This window comes from Panthera tigris, chromosome B2 (genome assembly GCF_018350195.1).
Source record: "Panthera tigris isolate Pti1 chromosome B2, P.tigris_Pti1_mat1.1, whole genome shotgun sequence".
Lineage (NCBI taxonomy): Eukaryota > Metazoa > Chordata > Mammalia > Carnivora > Felidae > Panthera > Panthera tigris.
In genome coordinates, this window is record NC_056664.1 from 96,485,170 (window position 1) to 96,503,047 (window position 17,878).

At 39.8% G+C, this 17,878-nt stretch overlaps 1 protein-coding gene across 9 annotated transcripts in view; it reads right to left on the reverse strand.

Moving 5' to 3' along the window:
• The window catches only part of SCML4 (Scm polycomb group protein like 4), a 119,341-nt gene that overhangs the window by 55,926 nt on the left and 45,537 nt on the right, over window positions 1-17,878 (reverse strand). For 5 of the 9 annotated variants that reach the window (XM_042986911.1, XM_007078749.3, XM_042986912.1 and 2 more), the window contains one exon: window positions 5,659-5,873. The exons of the other annotated variants lie outside the window; for them this stretch is intronic. In XM_042986911.1, coding sequence (XP_042842845.1) covers window positions 5,659-5,814 — 156 coding nt within the window. In that variant the 5' untranslated portion in view covers window positions 5,815-5,873. The remainder of the gene's footprint in view (window positions 1-5,658; window positions 5,874-17,878) is intronic. 9 annotated transcript variants of the gene reach the window in all.

Sequence of the window (17,878 nt, forward strand, 5' to 3'; positions counted from 1 at the left end):
AGGGGAAGGAAAAAAAAAAAAAAAGAGGTTAGAGTGGGAGAGAGCCAAAGCATAAGAGACTGTTAAAAACTGAGAACAAACTGAGGGTTGATGGGGGGTGGGAGGGAGGGCAGGGTGGGTGATGGGTATTGAGGAGGGCACCTTTTGGGATGAGCACTGGGTGTTGTATGGAAACCAATTTGACAGTAAATTTCATATATTAAAAAATAAAAAAAAAAGAAAAAAAAACACTCATTTATAAAACTATATATAAAACTATTTATAAAAAAAAAAAAGTGTGCCTTCTTTGTAGCTGTGACACCGTGAATAGCACAAAAAACTGAACTATTTTTTTTGACAAACTATCATCCGTCCACGATAAATTCGTGAAGAAGTTTATCCCATTCTCAACAAAAGAGCAGAATTCCAATATACAACTTCACTGTTTACATTTCCCTTACTTCTTAACATAATTGGAAACATCGACTAGCATTCATGCCCGAGTTACACTCAGAACGCTGCGGGGAATCATAAACCAGCACACGAGGGCCTCACACCCACCATTGCACCTCACGCCCACCATTGCACCTCAACCTTGGCCCTTGCTCCAGCCCTGGCGTTGGGGCTGGAGGGTAATAGAAAGCCACAGGAGAGATAGTCCCTACCCTAGGTGCTGTTTTTTGTGCTTGTGTAATCATTTTCCTCCATGGGGCACAGGTGGGGCACCAAGCCCACCATCAGCAAGGGGAGGCCTTGAAGACAGGGACAGGAAGGGTTATTTGGTATCTATTCTTCCCTTGCATACTACCATGCTACATTTGGTGTTCCAAAATATAACTCTAAGACAATATAAGATCTGGACAATCAAAGAATCATCAAAGCCATTTTGACAGTTTTTGTGAAAACACATTTTAGAAAGAGACTTTAAACAAGTGTTGAAACAAACAAAATGCTTTCTGCTTAAGTTTGAACATTTTCTTACTTGAGAGTTTTGTGAATTTGACTTCCTTGTTACACAATGCCAAGAACACATACTCTTTTGGGGGTTGGGAGGTGGGAAGAAAAGGATGACAATAAAAAAGAGGGAATAAAACATAATGTTGTGAGGAACGTGGGTGCCTCAGTCGATTAAGCGTCTGACTCTTGATTTCAGTTCAGGTCCTGATCCCAGGGTCTTGTGTTTGAGCCTCGTGTGCGGAGGCTGCCTGGGATTCTCTCTCTCTACCTCTATCTCTGCGCCTCCCCGACTCGTGCATGTGTGCTCTCTCTCTTTCTCTCAAAATAAAAAAAAAACAAAACATAATGTTGCATTTCCTTATGTTTATTAGAAAATCACTCTCTTTATAGAGTAAATTTTCTAGGTAACAGAAGACTGTTCTGTAAGTACTTAGCAGAGGCTGCTGGTTATTCCAAATATCCACGCTCCTTTCTTTCTTTATTAATTCAATCTCTGAATTTTAGCCAGCCACCTGATCACCCCATACTGCTTTGCCCCACCTCCCTTGGAGTTAAGTGAGGCCAAGTGACTAGGTTCTGGCCAGCAGCATGCAAGTGTAAGGCGTGTGTGCAGCCTTGAATGTTGAGTCCTTAAAGGGGAAAGACATGCCTCCACTAGCTCTGCCTCCATCTGGCTGGCTAGACTAGCAGGAAAGAGGGAACTGGAGGATACATTTTATAGCATGAGGTAGGGACTTTGTGTTAAGAGGAGCAGAGTGACAACAGAGCAGGAGCCTGGGTCCCCAACACCATGGAGGCATCATGTCACTTTCAGATGGGCTTCCCAGATTTTTAACATAAGAAAGAAGTTAGCTTCCTCTTCTTTAGGCCACTGTTGCTTCCCCTTTGTCACAGCAGCTGGATTTATATTCTCAATGATACAATTACCAACATTTCAGAACATGTTAACCATTTGTTTTTAATATTTTACGGAGTATCTTCTTTCTAAACATGTTACACGTTTCTAAGCTCATTAAACAGAGCAGACAGGACATAATTTGGAAAGAGTAAATGGGAAAGCATAATTACTATTCTGAACAATAATGCAAAGAGATTGCCAAGGTCTAGAGGACTTCTGGCCCAACAGTAAGCAGCCTCAGGCTGTGGGACTTGGTTCACTCATACCTAATTCCTGCAGTTTTTCTAGCTCCCTCACTATCAGGGTTCAAATAAGAAAATGTACACAAAGTGCTTTGGTCCAGAGCCTCAAACACAGAAGTGCTGAATAAATGTTATATACGACTATTCTTGCTATTAGTATTAATTATGATGATGGTGATGAAGATGATGATGTGTAGGGGACAAACAGCTATTTTTAAAACCCAGCACTTTCTTCTTCCTGTTTAAATCATAATCCCAATCATAAAGACACAGAAGCTGGAAATCCCACTGTTAGGTGACATTACAATCAGCTGCCGGTACAGAATAGAAGCTAGAGCTCTTTCTTGATGCAGACTCTCTTTATCTCTTTAAAAAGACCTTAATAGTCTTTTTAGTCACGAAATATGTCTCTGAACTAAACCAATAGCAGATGCTTCAAACTGAGATGTAAATTCTGTTTGATAATGAAGAAGGCTGTTTTCATGGTAGTCGGCGTAGGGCCCTTCAGAGAAAATATGATGTTAAGAGGTTTTTGCTTTCTTCGACTGGGGTGAGAAGGAGGCAGTAAGGCCATAAAATGATGCTTTCCTGGCCGTGAGCATGCCCCAGAAATGTGGCTGCAGGCCTGCGCCAAGAGGCATGGGCAGATGGGCCCTGGGAGGAGGCATGACCTATGAACTCTGGAGCACTCACATCTGACTACCCGTTGAATTCTTCCTTTTCTGCCTGCAATTCACTCATATTATTCTCAAGACTCAGAGAAAGGGTTAAACATCACAGCCTGTGTCAGCTGTGCTTGGATCTTAAAGGGAGAGGCTTGTGCCCATTCTTGGACCAGACAGAGTTTCCACCTGTGCTGGGCACAGAGGTGATCGAGAGTGCAGTTTGGGAGAGCGCCAGGCAAGAGGTGACAAATGTCAACCAGCATAGATCTGTGATGCAGTCAGCACAACAGGCATCAAGACTCAGGAACCTTCCAAAGGCTCAAACACGGATTACTTCGTTATGACAGTATTGTTAGGATGAATATGCCATAATGATGTTTTTATTGAAATGACAAAATTGTTCTTCACTACTTTATAATATTGATAATGTTATTGTATTTGTTATTGTTCTGTATTATTAATAAAACATCATTTAATTATAACAATAATTATTATTATACTTTCAGTACCCAGCTGTGTGGGCACTCTTCTTCCCCAAAATATCTTCTCCTTCAAATCTAAGACTATTAAATCACTATAATAGAGCTTGTAAGAAATGCATCTACAATAAAGGTAAATAGACTCTGAAGGAGGGCTTGGAAGCATTTTCTTAACAATTAAATACAGGATCTTTAAGGATACACCAAGTAATATCTTACTTCACTTGCTCAGGGCTTCTTTTTTAACAACTTCTGGCTCCCCAACTGTGTCTCAGATAGTTAAAATTGCCAAATTAGTGGCCATTTGGTAAATGGAACAACACTGTACAGTTTCCTCGGTGGCTTCTCCACAATTAAAACCTTTTCATTAAAGGTAAAAGGGGGCTTCTGGGTCTAAGAAATTGTCAAAAAAAAAAAAACTGGAGAGACTTAATTGGTTGTCAAATTTATTTTGCGATGTAAGGACATTTTTTAAATTACCAAATCCTGACAACATACAACAATTAAATAAAAGAAAACAAACTCTAACGCCAAAAGAGTAAGAAGCAGATATTTCAGAATAAAGGATGATCCTTTGGGTGGAATCATTTTAGCTCTACGAAGATTTGCACACGGTTCTTATTTTTCTCATGTCACCACGAGGGAGTCAGCACTCCGGCAGACTAGCACCTGGTTTGGAGGTGTTCTTGAACACTTGGGGAGCTGTCTGGGAGCTGCTGGCCTGAAATAATTCCCACACAGTTCCCCAAATACATGGAAGATGGACTCAAGGAAGAGCTGTGGCCCGTTGCCCCTAGCCAAGTAGCCCTGTGAGGCATGGACATGAGATCTGCCTGCCATGTGCAGGGCCTACATTGTCAGCTAACCATTCCAAAAGCTTTCTTCCTGCCTTGATGTGTCTCTGAGTGTTAGGAGCCCTGAAAACTGCCCCTTTTAGGAGACAGGAAAATTGCCAAGTCGGGCTCATTCCATGGACTGAATTCCCATTTTTCCTGGCCCTAGAAATGCTGTGTCTGTTGGTAATTTTCATTCTTGGGTCACAGCTCCCAGGGGAGTAGGAGAAAGGCCAAATAGGAGAGAGAAGTTTTCAGTGTGTTTCTTCAGATCCTGGACTTGCTCCCTGGCTCTATTCACAGAAGGGCTGCCCTGCTCCGTCCTTCCAGATTCAATACCCAGACCTCAGCAATGGCGCAGGTAGCTGAGCTGGGAGGGCCTGCCCTGTGCAGGCTTCAGAGAAATAATGCTGAAGCTGAAGTGCCCATGAGAAAGAGGAGGCTCTCTTTGTTAGAAAAGTAACCAGTGACAGAAGAGTTTACTTCATGAGGTGGCTGAGTAAAAGCTTCTTTTACTAAAACCCATGACCCCCAAACAACTTTGAGTCACCTTCCCCCTACCTCCTGTTTTTATTTTCCAGCAGTTGGAAGAACTGCGGAGAACCAAAGGGATAAAGGTTGAATTCATCACCGATTCTTCCGGAAGCTTTGTCTTTCTGCTGACCTGAAATAATTTCCATACATTTTCCTAAATATATGGGAGTTAATTGCCAATTTGCATTTTGGTTTGAGTATTCAGATCTCAAGATAGAAACATAAGCTCTTTATTTCAAGAAAAAATAAAGGAAGGAAAACTTCTGAAGCTCATTTTCTAATGCCCAAAAGTCTTGTGGAGAATGAACTCAATAGTCTTTCTTCTCTAGTAGCCTCTTCAAAAACATCTTGGAGGAGAAGCTCTCCCTCCTCTGGTTCAGATTGCTTTATGTGATTGCAATTACATCAGAGAATTTCTTTTCCACCCCCTGCCACTCTGAATTGTTAATTCTTCCAAGGGTCACGGGATTTTAATTCTGCCTGATACGCCTCCTTGAAGCCAAACTTGACGTCAGCACTTTTTATAAGCAGGAAACTATGAATTAACACCCTGAATTTTCATGATGAGTCCCCCTTGTTTAGGCTCTGTTTGGGAAAATTCTTCTATGTCCTCTGACACTAGGCTGCACGCATTATTAATTTAAGTGTTTCAGGAACATCATCTGCTTTTACTAAAATAAATGACGAATGAGTTCTGGAAAGTGGCTTTGAGCGCCGCCCTAGTAGGCACAGTGAGGGGAAAATTCAGTGTCTGAAACACTAATTTAAATGCAAGTCTTAAAATGTGTGTTTAGCTATGACCCTAAAATCTGCTCGCCTTACAACTTTCCCCATCTGGTGCAATTTGCTTTCTCCACTTGTACAAATGCACACGACGGGGACAGCATGCAATGTGGGCCCCGCTGTAACAATGAGGCCTTGTCTGTCACAGACTTCATTGAGAGAAACTTACTTCTCATCTTGTCGTTACCCAGCTCCCAGCCTTTCCTCACATTCTGCGGTGGGGCTCTGCCCAAGCACCCATGCCCCAGCCCAATGTCACCGTGGAGAAAGGAGATGATGGAGCCGTACCTTGTACCCAGGCTTCCGCCCTCTTTTCTTTGGGATCTTCGCTGCTGGCAAAGAACCAGCTGAAGCAGAATAAAGGTTATGCACTGCCATCTTCATAGGTGTTGAGTGCAGTGGGGGTCGGCCTCTCTTTCTCCCCGGGATCCTCTGAGACTGCATGTCTGCTGGTGCCAGTCTTACAGAAGGAAGTGACAAATCGCTCACAGGCAGAAGAGGTGCTAAGAATTAGTCCAGACACAAAGCAAAACAAAAACAGAAGGGTTTGTTTGGTTTGCAAGGCAAACATGTATCCCATTTGGTGTTTTTGGCCATGCCTATCCTTTATTGGAGGGGAAGACCAAATACAAAACAGCCAAGAACCACTAGGAGTTTTTACAGTGCTGTTGGAGTTCTGGGATCATTTCAAGGAGAGCAAATTTCCACAGGGCTATAACAAAGCAGGGAAGATGCTGTCTAGGTGGAGAGGACAATAGATTCCCAGCTCCAAATGCAACCAATAGTGCTGCCAGCAACGAGACGACTTTATCAATGTGTGTCTCAGTTTCCCCACTTCGTTCAACCTTGAAGTGATTCGACAATAGTATTAGATAAATACAACTATTCCCTCACATTCGCTCCTGCCCCTTTGGTTGGGTTATAAATTGTTATGACCTTTATTTTTCCCATGGAAGGGATGTAACGGTACAAATCAATTGTATTAAAGTTATGTCCCTCGGTCAAAATGCGGATAGGGATTTACCTACAGAGATGTTCATTTTAGCATGTTTAGAATTGCAAAAATGGAATGGATGGAGCCCAAATAACAAGCAATAGGGGAATAGTTAACATTATCTACAGAACAAAACAATCACCTGGTTAAAAGTCTTTAACCATATTATTTCAACAACATGAGATTGAATGAAAAAGCGTCTCATAAATTGTGCTTAAAAATGATCTCCACTATGCAAAAATGTATGTGGTAAAAAAGTGAAAGGAAATGACGTAAGTGGCAGAGACTATAGAACTGTTGGTAATTGTTCGCTATGGACACATCCTTTCCCCCAAACAGATACCCCACATGCTATAATATTCATAGCATTAAAAATACTGATGACACGGGTCCCTGGGTGGCTTAGTCAGTCAAGCGTCTGACTTCAGCTCAGGTTATGACCTCACAGTTCATGAATTCGAGCCCCACATCAGGCTGACAACTCGGAGCCTGCTTCGGATTCTCTCTCTCCTTCTCTCTGTCCCTCTTCTACCTCTCAAAATAAATAAAACTTAAAAAAAATATACTAATGATAAGCTCTCTCAGGTAGAGTTGACTAAATCTTGCAGCAAGAGGTAGTTGATCAACTCCAACCCAGGGAGCTCAGCAGTATCATGAGCTCAAGGGTCAGATTTCCTTGAATGTTAAGAAATGTAACAAGTCGGACAGAAAGAACTCTACACTCTAACTCAGGGATGATGTTAGGTGACAAAACTCATTTCTGAGGCTTAATGGTAGCCAACAGTTGGAAATGAGAAGCTTTTGCTCAAGAGGCCACAGGAAAAATTCGGAAAGATGATGGAAGTGGTCCCTACCCCCCAGGTCTGGGCAGCCACTGTAGGAACCAGATTGCTTTGCTCCGGAAGGAAAATATCAAATAGTGGATATTTGATATCCTAAAACATGACGGGAAATTTGGGGCATCTTTTACAAATGTCAGTTCAGTTTGTTAATTCTCTGAATATTAACGGTATCCACTCAATAATATTGATTGCTCTTGGAAATATCATACCTAGCACATAGAATTTTAAAGCATAAATTTGTTTATTGTTAGGTATTTCAGGTAGATAGACAAGCTGTTGAGGATGTCGATTTTTCTTGTTTTTGTGTAAGAAAAACACCATGTCTCATTGATTCTAAAATGCACACTTTTTTACAAAATAACATCTCTGAAATCACAATGCACCCTAAAGCATTGCAAGCACATCAAATTCTGTATGGAGCAATTTTTCTTTCTTGGTACATGAAATAATGAGGTGTGATATTATCAAGGGCATCTTACAGTCAATGAATCATAATCAATGAAGATAAACCCATCAATATGTGAACAAAGGGAATCATTCCATTTCTAGACTTACTGTCAACATCCCCAGTGCCAACAAATACCCCAAACACTCGTTTTCAAAAAAGCAGCTTCCCAAAACATTGAAAAACCACCAAAATTTATTCAGTAAGATCTTTGCTGTGTGGAACTTGATCTGAGTCCCATTTTGAGCTATCATGATCAAGTGTCTGCTTCTCCATTTTTAGTTTACAGATTTTGGAAATGGGATTTCTTTTTCTAGTCTAGGACAGGTTTTTCTACCTTTCTACTTTGCCTCTAGGGACAAGGTCAGCGATGTATCTAACATTAAGATCAAAAGTCAATAAGAGAAAACCCAGGTCCAGAGAAGGCATTGAATCTCTTTCCTCCTGTTTTTGAAGGCTCAGTTGGCTGCGTTCCTTCCCTGATGAATTGTGATCCTCTGCTAACTTAGATACTCCCTCACAAAAGTCTTCTTGTTGAATAGGTTTTGAAGAGTGAAGGACCGGTGACTAATTAGCATATTATCCTAAAAATTTGTATCCCTCAAAATTATGCTGAACTATCCCCAAATTTCTCACTATGTTAGAAAAAAATAGAAAAAAAATTTAGAAAATTTTAGAAAAAAATTTCCTACAAAAAAAGTCATCTTTTTAAACAAATTTTTTAATGTTTATTTAGTTTTGAGAGAGAGAGAGAGAGAGAGAGAGAGAGAGAGACAGAGTGTGAGTGGGGGAGGGGCAGAGAGAGAGGGAGACACAGAATCCAAAGCAGGCTCCAGGTTCTGAGCTGTCAGCACAGAGCCCAATGTGGGGCTTGAACTCATGGACTGTGAGATCATGACCTGAGCCAAAGTCAGACACTTAACCGACTGAGCCACCCAGGCACCTCAAAAAAAGCCATCTTTTAAACTGAGCTTTTCTGTTGTTCTAATTCTCTTCCTCTACTGTGAGGAAAAAACAGGACTTGTGCGACTTTCCACTTCCTTACTGGAAGTGCATCTATCTTAGGGTATGAAGGAGCTTTCCTGAAAACTAAATCTGATTAATGAATTTCATGCTAGCGGAGCAGCAATGAACTATTATTTTTTTGTTTTTTTAATGTTTTTATTTTATTTTATTTTTTCAAGAGAAAGACAGAGCGTGAATGGGGCAGGGGCAGAGAGAGAGGGAGACACCGAATCCGAAGCAGGCTCCAGGCTCTGAGCTTTCGGCACAGAGCCAGACATTGGGCTCGAACTCACGAGCGGCAAGATCACAACCTGAGCCTGAGCTGAAGTCAGACATTTAACCGGCTGAGCCACTCAAGTGCCCCAACAGTGAACTATTATTGGTGGCACACGAGGCACTACAGTAATTGGGGAAATACTTGGAGATGGTTCATCCACTGATCAAGAAGATACTATTTTTCAATTCCTTCTCACAAATCAATATTTTAATATGCGAGTAAATGCAATTTTAAGTAACAAGATTTTTAAAAACTGAAGAGGTTATTTTAATTATGTGGGGTTCTCTGAAAGTCTCCTTGGAATAATTATAAAGAGTTAGGGGAAAACACAAAGTGGTATTTTAATAACAGACTCAGACACTTTGGAAATGATGGTGACAATAGTTCAGGGTCTCCAAAAATGTCCTTTTCCAAAACTAAGACATGAACCAAAAAAAAAAGAAAAAAAAAAAAAGAAAAATAACAAATACTGAATACTTACTACTGAAAACAAGGAAGGGTCCCAATCTTGGAATGCAGGGGAAACAAGGAAGATGGGATTTTTTTTTTTTTAGGGAGAACATAACTATGGAAGATAGACAATGACCATTTATCAGATGTTTAATGAAAAGATCGAAACTAATAGAAAAGGGGGCGCCTGGGTACCTCAGTTGGTTGAACCTCCAACTCCTGATTTCAGCTCAGATCATGATCTCACAGCTGGTGAGATTGAGCCCCACGATGGGCTCTGCCCTGACAGCACAGAGCCTGCTTGGGATTCTCTCTCTCTTTCTCTGCACCTCCACTGCTCACATTCTCTGCCTCTCTCAAAATAAATACATAAACATTAGCAAAAAACTAACAGAAAAGGAAAATACTCAAACATATATTAAGAGGCTGTCTTCCATAATGAGGAGGCTCTCTGTGTCTGAAGAAAAGTTCTTTAAGAATAAAGAACAGCAACAAATCCTAATGAAAATAATACACTCTTAGCTTTCTATGGCACCCTGAGCCAGAAAAACAATGGAATTACCATAGTGACTTTTTTTCCCCCGGGTGTTTATAGTTGCTAAAATTCCTCCCACCACAGGGCCTTTGCATATGTAGTTCCCTTTGCCTGGAATGCTCTTTCTTCTTCCTCAGTTTACTCCTCTCATTTTTATCAGTTAGGTCACAGAAGGTTATTCTGACCTCTCATTTGATTTCCTGAGCTTAGAGTTTCTCAGCTGTGACACAAACCCACAGGATGTACATCATCGCCATGGAACTTGGACAAGGGAAACAGGTGGGAACATGAAGACAAACCACCTGCTGTGCCTCTGGACTGGGAGCCATTTTTCTTCTACCATATCCATGACATTGTGGTAGGCTGACCTGTTTGCTTGCAGAGGATAAAAATCTCAGACCCTTCATAGTACTTCATGAAATTCAATAAGTAGGACTTACATGAAGAAAGTAATATTTTTTTTAAAAAAATCCTACTTATGCCTTAAAATAATATTTAAAAATGATTATTCTGTTATTGGACAGATGGGTATTTCTGAAGTATAATTTTCACCTAAATCATCCTACAAGTGCAATCACATTAAAAATCCAAACAGACTTTAAGAAAAGAAGGACAAAACAAAGGCCACTGGAGACTTGCCCTCCTGGTTTCTAAAGTATATTATAAAACTATAACAATGGCAGCAGTAAGGTACAGGGCTAAGCAATCAGATTGATGGAAAAGCTAGGCCAGAAATTAAACATACGTTAAGTTTCCATTTGTTTGAAACTTAAGATCATTTATCATATCAGTGCAGGAAATCTCAACAAATGAGCTATGGAAAACAGACACTTAGAAATAAAGAAAATTTGGGGCACCTGAGTGGCTCAGTCGGTTAAGCGTCCGACTTTGGCTCAGGTCATGATCTCACGGTTCATGAGTTCGGGTCCCATGTCAGGCTTTGTGCTGACAGCTCAGAACCTGGAGGCTGCTTCGAATTCTGTCTTTCTCTCTCTCTCTCTCTGCCCCTCCCCTGCTCATGCTCTGTCTGTCTCTCTCTCTCTCTCTCTCAAAAATAAATGAACATTTAAAAAAATTTAAAGAAATAAAGAAAAATTTAACTATTATTTGAGCGAAATTAATTCTAGAGATAACTAAAACTAAAATAGACCTCAAAAAAAGAAACAAGAAGTACTGAAGACAATGAAGGTCAACATTTTAATACTCTTGGAATGGAGGCAGACTTTCTAACTATGTGAAAAATTCAGGAAGCAGTTTGGAAATGTAAAGACTAATAGACATGACTACATAAAACTCAAATGCTTTATACAGCAAAAGCAAATTATGCAGAAGGAAAAATGAAAATCTGAAAAAACTGTTTGCTACATATGGGACCAACAAAAGCTTAATACAAAAAACTCCTTCAAATTATAAAAATAAAAATAAATACTGCGATAGAAAAATGGGCAAAGGACTCAGATGATTCAGAGAGAAGAAGGAAGGAAGGAGGAAATGAAGAAAAGAAATGGTCAATTATCAAAAGAAAGGCTTCTAAACTTTACTGGCAACCTCCCCCAAAAGTACAATGAGATATCACATATTGCTGATCAGATTGATAAATATGAATAAATCAATCAATAGTTCATGCTGGTGAGGAGTAGAGGAACGAGGATTCCCATTTACTGTTGGTAGGGGTGGAAATTGGCTAACCTTTCTGTAGGACAATTTGAAAATCTCTTAACTTTCAGATGCACGCTTCCTAATCCAGCCATATTACTCCTAAGGATTTGTCCTAAGAAGAGCATCTGAGAAGCACACAAAGATATATGGCCAAGGGTATTCTTTGCACATTGTTTATAATAGTGAAAAACTGAAAGCAATCAAAATGTCTCTCAAAACCAGTTAAGTAAATTATTTCCCATTTATAAAGTGGATATTTTGTGAATATAATATTTCACATTCATAAATTATAAATGTAAATGTGTGTATACATATAAAATTGCATTGAAGACTACAAAATAGCATATGTGCTATGATTCTATTCATATCTTTGTATATATATAATAGAGATAAGTCTGCATGTGTTAAGCATGAAAAGAGGTCTTGGAAAGATTATCATCAAAAGACTGGTAGTTGTCTCTGGGCAGACAGATATTGAAAGATGTTTTTGCTGTCTTTGTACCATTCTGCATTGTTGGAATATTTTAAACCCTAGGCAGAAAAACACCATAAATAGAAAAATAAACAATGAGTGAATAATTCCCCTTGTCTGGAAAGTTGGGTTTTTTTGTTATTGTTGTTTTGGGTTTTTTTTTTTTTTTTGGAAATTTGTGCATCTTCAAATGGCCTTTTGTTTTCTTGTTTTCTAATTGTTTTGGCACTTGAGCTACAGAACTTCACTGACCACTGCTCTAACATCCTAAACAAACTGTGACAAAATTAAAAAAAAAAAAAAAGGACCTCATCACCAAAAATAATGGAGAAGGTTATTTCGGAGCTAATAAGAGTGTCTAAACAGACGGCAGACAGGAAGAGAGAACCAGCTCTCAAGAGCAGCAGTGCACTCCCTGGTCCCTCCTTGATACCCTGCAAGCCCTGCCACTGAGGCCCCAGGTGGCAGTTGGGTCACTGCCCTCCCCCAACAACTTCCCTCATCTCCAAAGACCTTAAAAGACCTCAAATGCTGCCGAAGACAACCTCTCCACCAACACATAGTCTGATACAACCAAATATGTACATCACTTGAGAACTCTCAAAATCTTGCAGGTGTTATATGGTACCTCTGAATTTCTCTGCTTTCAATCGCAGACTTCAGCAAATACAGGCTGCCTTGGTTCAGGTCGGATTTGGGAGCCATCTTGGAGCAAAGAGTTTTAATAAACATAAAAGATTCTGTCCCTAGAGCAGCCTAATCATCAGGTCTATAAATCTTCTAGTTATACCCTATAAGCGGTTGTCAACTCCTGGCTTGACATATTAAATGAAGTGATTTACTGCTGCTTTCCTAGATCTCCCTCTTATCGAAACAAGGCTTAGCTGGAATTATTACAATTGAACCAAGAGGAACTAAGATCTGGTCTGTGAATTTGGGGAGGACATTTGACCTGTTAGCCTCGCAAATCTAATACATACAAACCAAAGTCCTGGCTAATGGTGCTTCATCAAGGTAAAGAACCAAGAGTTACCAAGTCGAAAGCAGACACCAATAGCATGGGACCACTGAGTCACCTAACTCAATCCTGAGGCATGTATTCATGTATTCACTCATTCATTCACTCATTTATTTATTAATTCCTCCAACAAATACCTGTTAAATATGTAGTGAGTGTAAAATACTGTGTTAGGCACTTGGATTACGGATGACAATAAATAAAACACATCTCCTAAGATACTCACGATGGACAACAGGTAAATAAAGATATATATAAATATACATAAATATAAATAAATAATATGTGAGATGGACGGTATTACAGAGGTTTCATGTAAAATGCTATAGGAACAGCAGGAAGAAATAAATCAGTTCTTTTAACAGAGTTGGAAGGAATGGTGGCAGGAGAAACACAAAAAGGTAACATCAGAGCTAGGGTTTTCCCAGGCAGCATAAGCTAAATGCAATAGAGCAGGTGTGTGCAGGGTTGCTGGGTAGCACATGGACAAGGGTGGGCCAGCCAGACTGGAAGCCGGATCAACGGCTTTCTGTTGCTTCTAAAAGCTTTGAGAAGAGGCAGTTAGAAAGATGTCTAGGGAGGAGCCAAGATGGAGGAACAGCATGGGAGTTTTTTGTGTGTCTCGCATCCATGAAATACAGCCAGACCAACACTAAACCATCCTACACACCTAGAAAACTGATTGGAGGATTAACAGAACAATCTGCACAATCTGAGCCACAGAATTCAGCAGGTACGCGGCATGGAGAGGTGAACTTGGGGAGCAAGAAGGCACAGGAAGGGAGGTGCTTTTGCGAGCAGAGAGAGGACAGAGACTGGGGTGTGGGGGGGTGGGAATACAGGAAAAGCACCCATCCCCAAAAGCAGCTGGAGAGAAAGTGGAAAATTGGAAACAGCCGCAGGGACTAAACTAAAAAGGGAGAAAGGAGAGGGTTTAAATTCCATTAAGACTGTAAACAAGGGGAGCGCAAAGTCTGCAACTCCGCAGCTCGATACCTGGCGGTGCTCTGGTGGGAAGAGTGAATCCCCAGGAACAGAGTGGGGAACAGGAGGTTCTTGGGCCACACGGGGGAAAGCAGTTCCACTGCTGGAAAGACATTTGGTAGAGACTTTTGAAGCCACCTGGTCCCAGCAGACCCCAGAAAATGGCCACATATGCTGGTGCAGGAACAAGGTCATTAAGGGTGAAGTCTGGTGCCAGATGTGTGTTGTGATTTTCCATAATCCCTGAAATACTGCTGCTACACTATTTCACGAACTTTTTCTGGGGCAGGCTGGCACTTGACCGCAGTCTCTGGGCATCAGCAGCAGCAGGGTCCAGCAAGCATTCCTGGGTGCAGCCGGTATTCGGCCATTGCTCATTCGGCCATTGCCCAGTGAGACCCTCCTGCAGAGGGGCGGAACGGGTCAAAGTCTCAGTCCTTTGGAAGTAAAGGGTTGGGGAAAACAGCTGCAGCTGAGACAAAACTTGGGCGAGAGGTACTGCCTGGGGCCTGGTCACAGAGAGTGAAAAAGTAGGGAGTGGACAAAAGCTGAAGACAGAGGACAGGTGCGCGATTGCTGATCCAGGAGAACAGACTGGGCAGCTGGGTGACGCCATTTTTACCGCTCCTGCGCATGCACATACGCACCTACGAGCACCGCAACAATCCACCCCAGCAGGCTGACAGCGCCATCTAGTGGAGAAAAGAGCCATTACACTGAGCCCCGCCCACATGGGCCAACTTCACTCTTCAAGAACCCAAGTCTCACCGCCAGCTTAGTTTATGGACTATAAAGTGCTACATAGACTGACTTCTAGGGGAAAATGAAGTAATTTCAGTCCTACTTCAATCTGTTAGCAGGCCCATCTATTCTTTTCTTTCTTTTTTTTTCCTCTTTTACACTTCTTTCCTTTTTCTTGAATACAGAAAGAGAAAACATTCATTTTTATTTTCAATTTTTATTAAAAATATTTTCCTTTAATTTTTATTACTACATTTTTTACTTTTGTGTAAATTTTTTCAAATTCTATTTTACTTCCGTCATTTTATTTTAGGCTACTTCAGTGTATTCACCTTTTCAAATTTTCAAACGATTTCCTTTTTTTCTCTTTTTTCTCTTTTTTCTCATTTTTGTTTCTTTTTCTTGAATACAGAAAAAGAAAAAAATTCATATTTATTTTTAATTTTTATTAAAAATATTTTTCTTTAATTTTTCCTACTATATTCTTTAATTTTATGTATATTTTTTCAAATTCTATTTTATTCCCATCATCTCATTTTAGTCTACTTCAGTGTGTTCATTTTTTCAAATTCTCAAACGGTTTCCTTTTTTTTCTTGCTCCCCCCTTTTTTTTCTCTAATCTGTCAAATGATTTTCAACACCCAGACCAAAACACACCTAGGATCTAGCATCATTTATTCGATTTTTGTGAGTGTGTGTGTTTTTAATTTTTTAGTTTTCATTTTTTTTAATTTTAATTTTCTACCTCATTAATTCCTTTTCTCCCTTCAAAATGACAAAACGAAGGAATTCACCCTAAAAAAAAGAGCACGAAGAAACGACAGCCAGGGATTTAACCAACACAGATACAAGCAAGATGTCTGAACCAGAATTTAGAATTACAATAATAAGAATACTAGCTGGAGTCGAAAATAGATTAGAATCCCCTTCTGCGGAGACAAAAGAAGTAAAAAACAGCCAGAATGAAATTAAAAATGCTATAACTGAGATGCAATCATGGATGGATGCAGTGGCAACAAGGATGGATGAGGCAGAACAGAGAATCAGCGATATACAGGACAAACTTATAGAGAATAATGAAGCAGAAAAAAAGAGGGAGGTTAAGGCAAAAGAGCACGATTTAAGAATTAGAGAAATCAATGACTCATTAAAAAGAAACATCAGAATCATAGGGATCCCAGAAGAGGAAGAGAGACAAATAGGGGTAGAGGGGTTATGTGAGCAAATCATAGCGGAAAACTTTCCTAACGTGGCGAAAGACACAGACATCAAAATCCAGGAAGCACAGAGGACCCGCATTAGATTCAACAAAAACTGACCATCAACAAGGCATATCGCAGTCAAATTCACAAAATACTCAGGCAAGGAGAGAATCATGAAAGCGCAAGGGAAAAAAAGTCCCTAACCTACAAGGGAAGACAGATCAGATTTGCAGCAGACCTATCCACAGAAATCTGGCAGGCCAGAAAGGAGTGGCAGGATATATTCAGTGTGCTGAATCCGAAAAATATGCAGCTAAGAATTCTTTATCCAGCAAGGCTGTCATTCAAAATAGAAGGAGAGATAAAGTTTCCCAGACAAAGAAAAATTAAAGGAGTTTATGACCACTAACCAGCCCTGCAAGAAATTTTAAGGGGGACTCTCTGAGGGGAGAAAATATGAAAATATATATATATAAATAAATAAATACCAAAAGCATCAAAAATTACAAAGGACCAGAGAACACCACCAGAAACTCCAACTCTACAAGCATCATAATGGTAATAAATTTGTATCTTTCAGTACTCACTCTAAATGTCAACGGACTCAATGTTCCAATCAAAAGACATAGGATAACAGAATGGATAAGAAAACAAGATCCATCTATATGCTGTTTACAAGAGACCCACTTTAGACCTAAAGATACCTTCAGATTGAAAATAAAGGGATGGAGAACCATCTATCATGCTAATGGACAACAAAAGAAAGCCGGAGTAGCCATACTTACATCAGACAATCTAGACTTTAAAATAAAGACTGTATCAAGAGATGGAGAAGGGTGTTACATCATAATCAAGGGGTCTATCCACCAAGAAGACCGACATAACAATTGTAATCCTTTATGTGCCAAATGTGAGAGCACCCAAATAGATAAATCAATTGATCACAAACATAAAGAAACTCATCGATAGTAATACCATAATAGTAGGGGACTTCAACATCCCACTCAAAGCAATGGACAGATCATCTAATCAAAAAATCAACAAGGAAACAATGGCTTTGAATGATACACTGGACCAGATGGACTTAACAGATATATTCAGAACATTTCATCCTAAAGCAGCAGAATATACATTTTTCTCCAGTGCACATGGAACATTCTCCAGAATAGACCATATACTGGGACACAAATCAGCCCTAAGTAAGTACAAAAAGATCGAGACCATAGCGTGCATATTTTCAGACCACAATGCTATGAAACTCGAAATCAACCACAAGAAAAAATTTGGAAAGGTAACAAATACTTGGAGACTGAAGAACATCTTACTAAAGAATGAATGGGCTAACCAAGCAGTTAAAGAGTAAATTAAAAGTATATGGAAGTCAATGAAAATGATAACACCACAACCCAAAACCTCTGGGATACAGCAAAGGCAAGTATATAGCAATCCAGGCCTTCCTAAAGAAGGAAGAAAGATCTCAGATACACAACCTAACATTACGCCTTAAGGAGCTGGAAAAAGAACAGCAAATAAAACACAAAAACAGCAGAATACAGGGAATAATAAAGATTAGAGCAGAAATTAATGCTATCGAAACCAAAAAAACCATAGAACAGATCAATGAAACCAGAAGCTGGTCCTTTGAAAGAATTAACAAAATTGATAAACCCCTAGCCAGTTTGATCAAAAAGAAAAAGGAAAGGACTCAAATAAATAAAATCAAGAATGAAAAAGGAGAGATCACAACCAACACAGCAGAAATAAAAACAATAATAAGAGAATATTATAAGCAATTATATGCCAATAAAATGGGCAATCTGGAAGAAATGGACAAATTCCTAGAAACATATACCCTACCAAAAATGAAACAGGAAGAAATAGAAA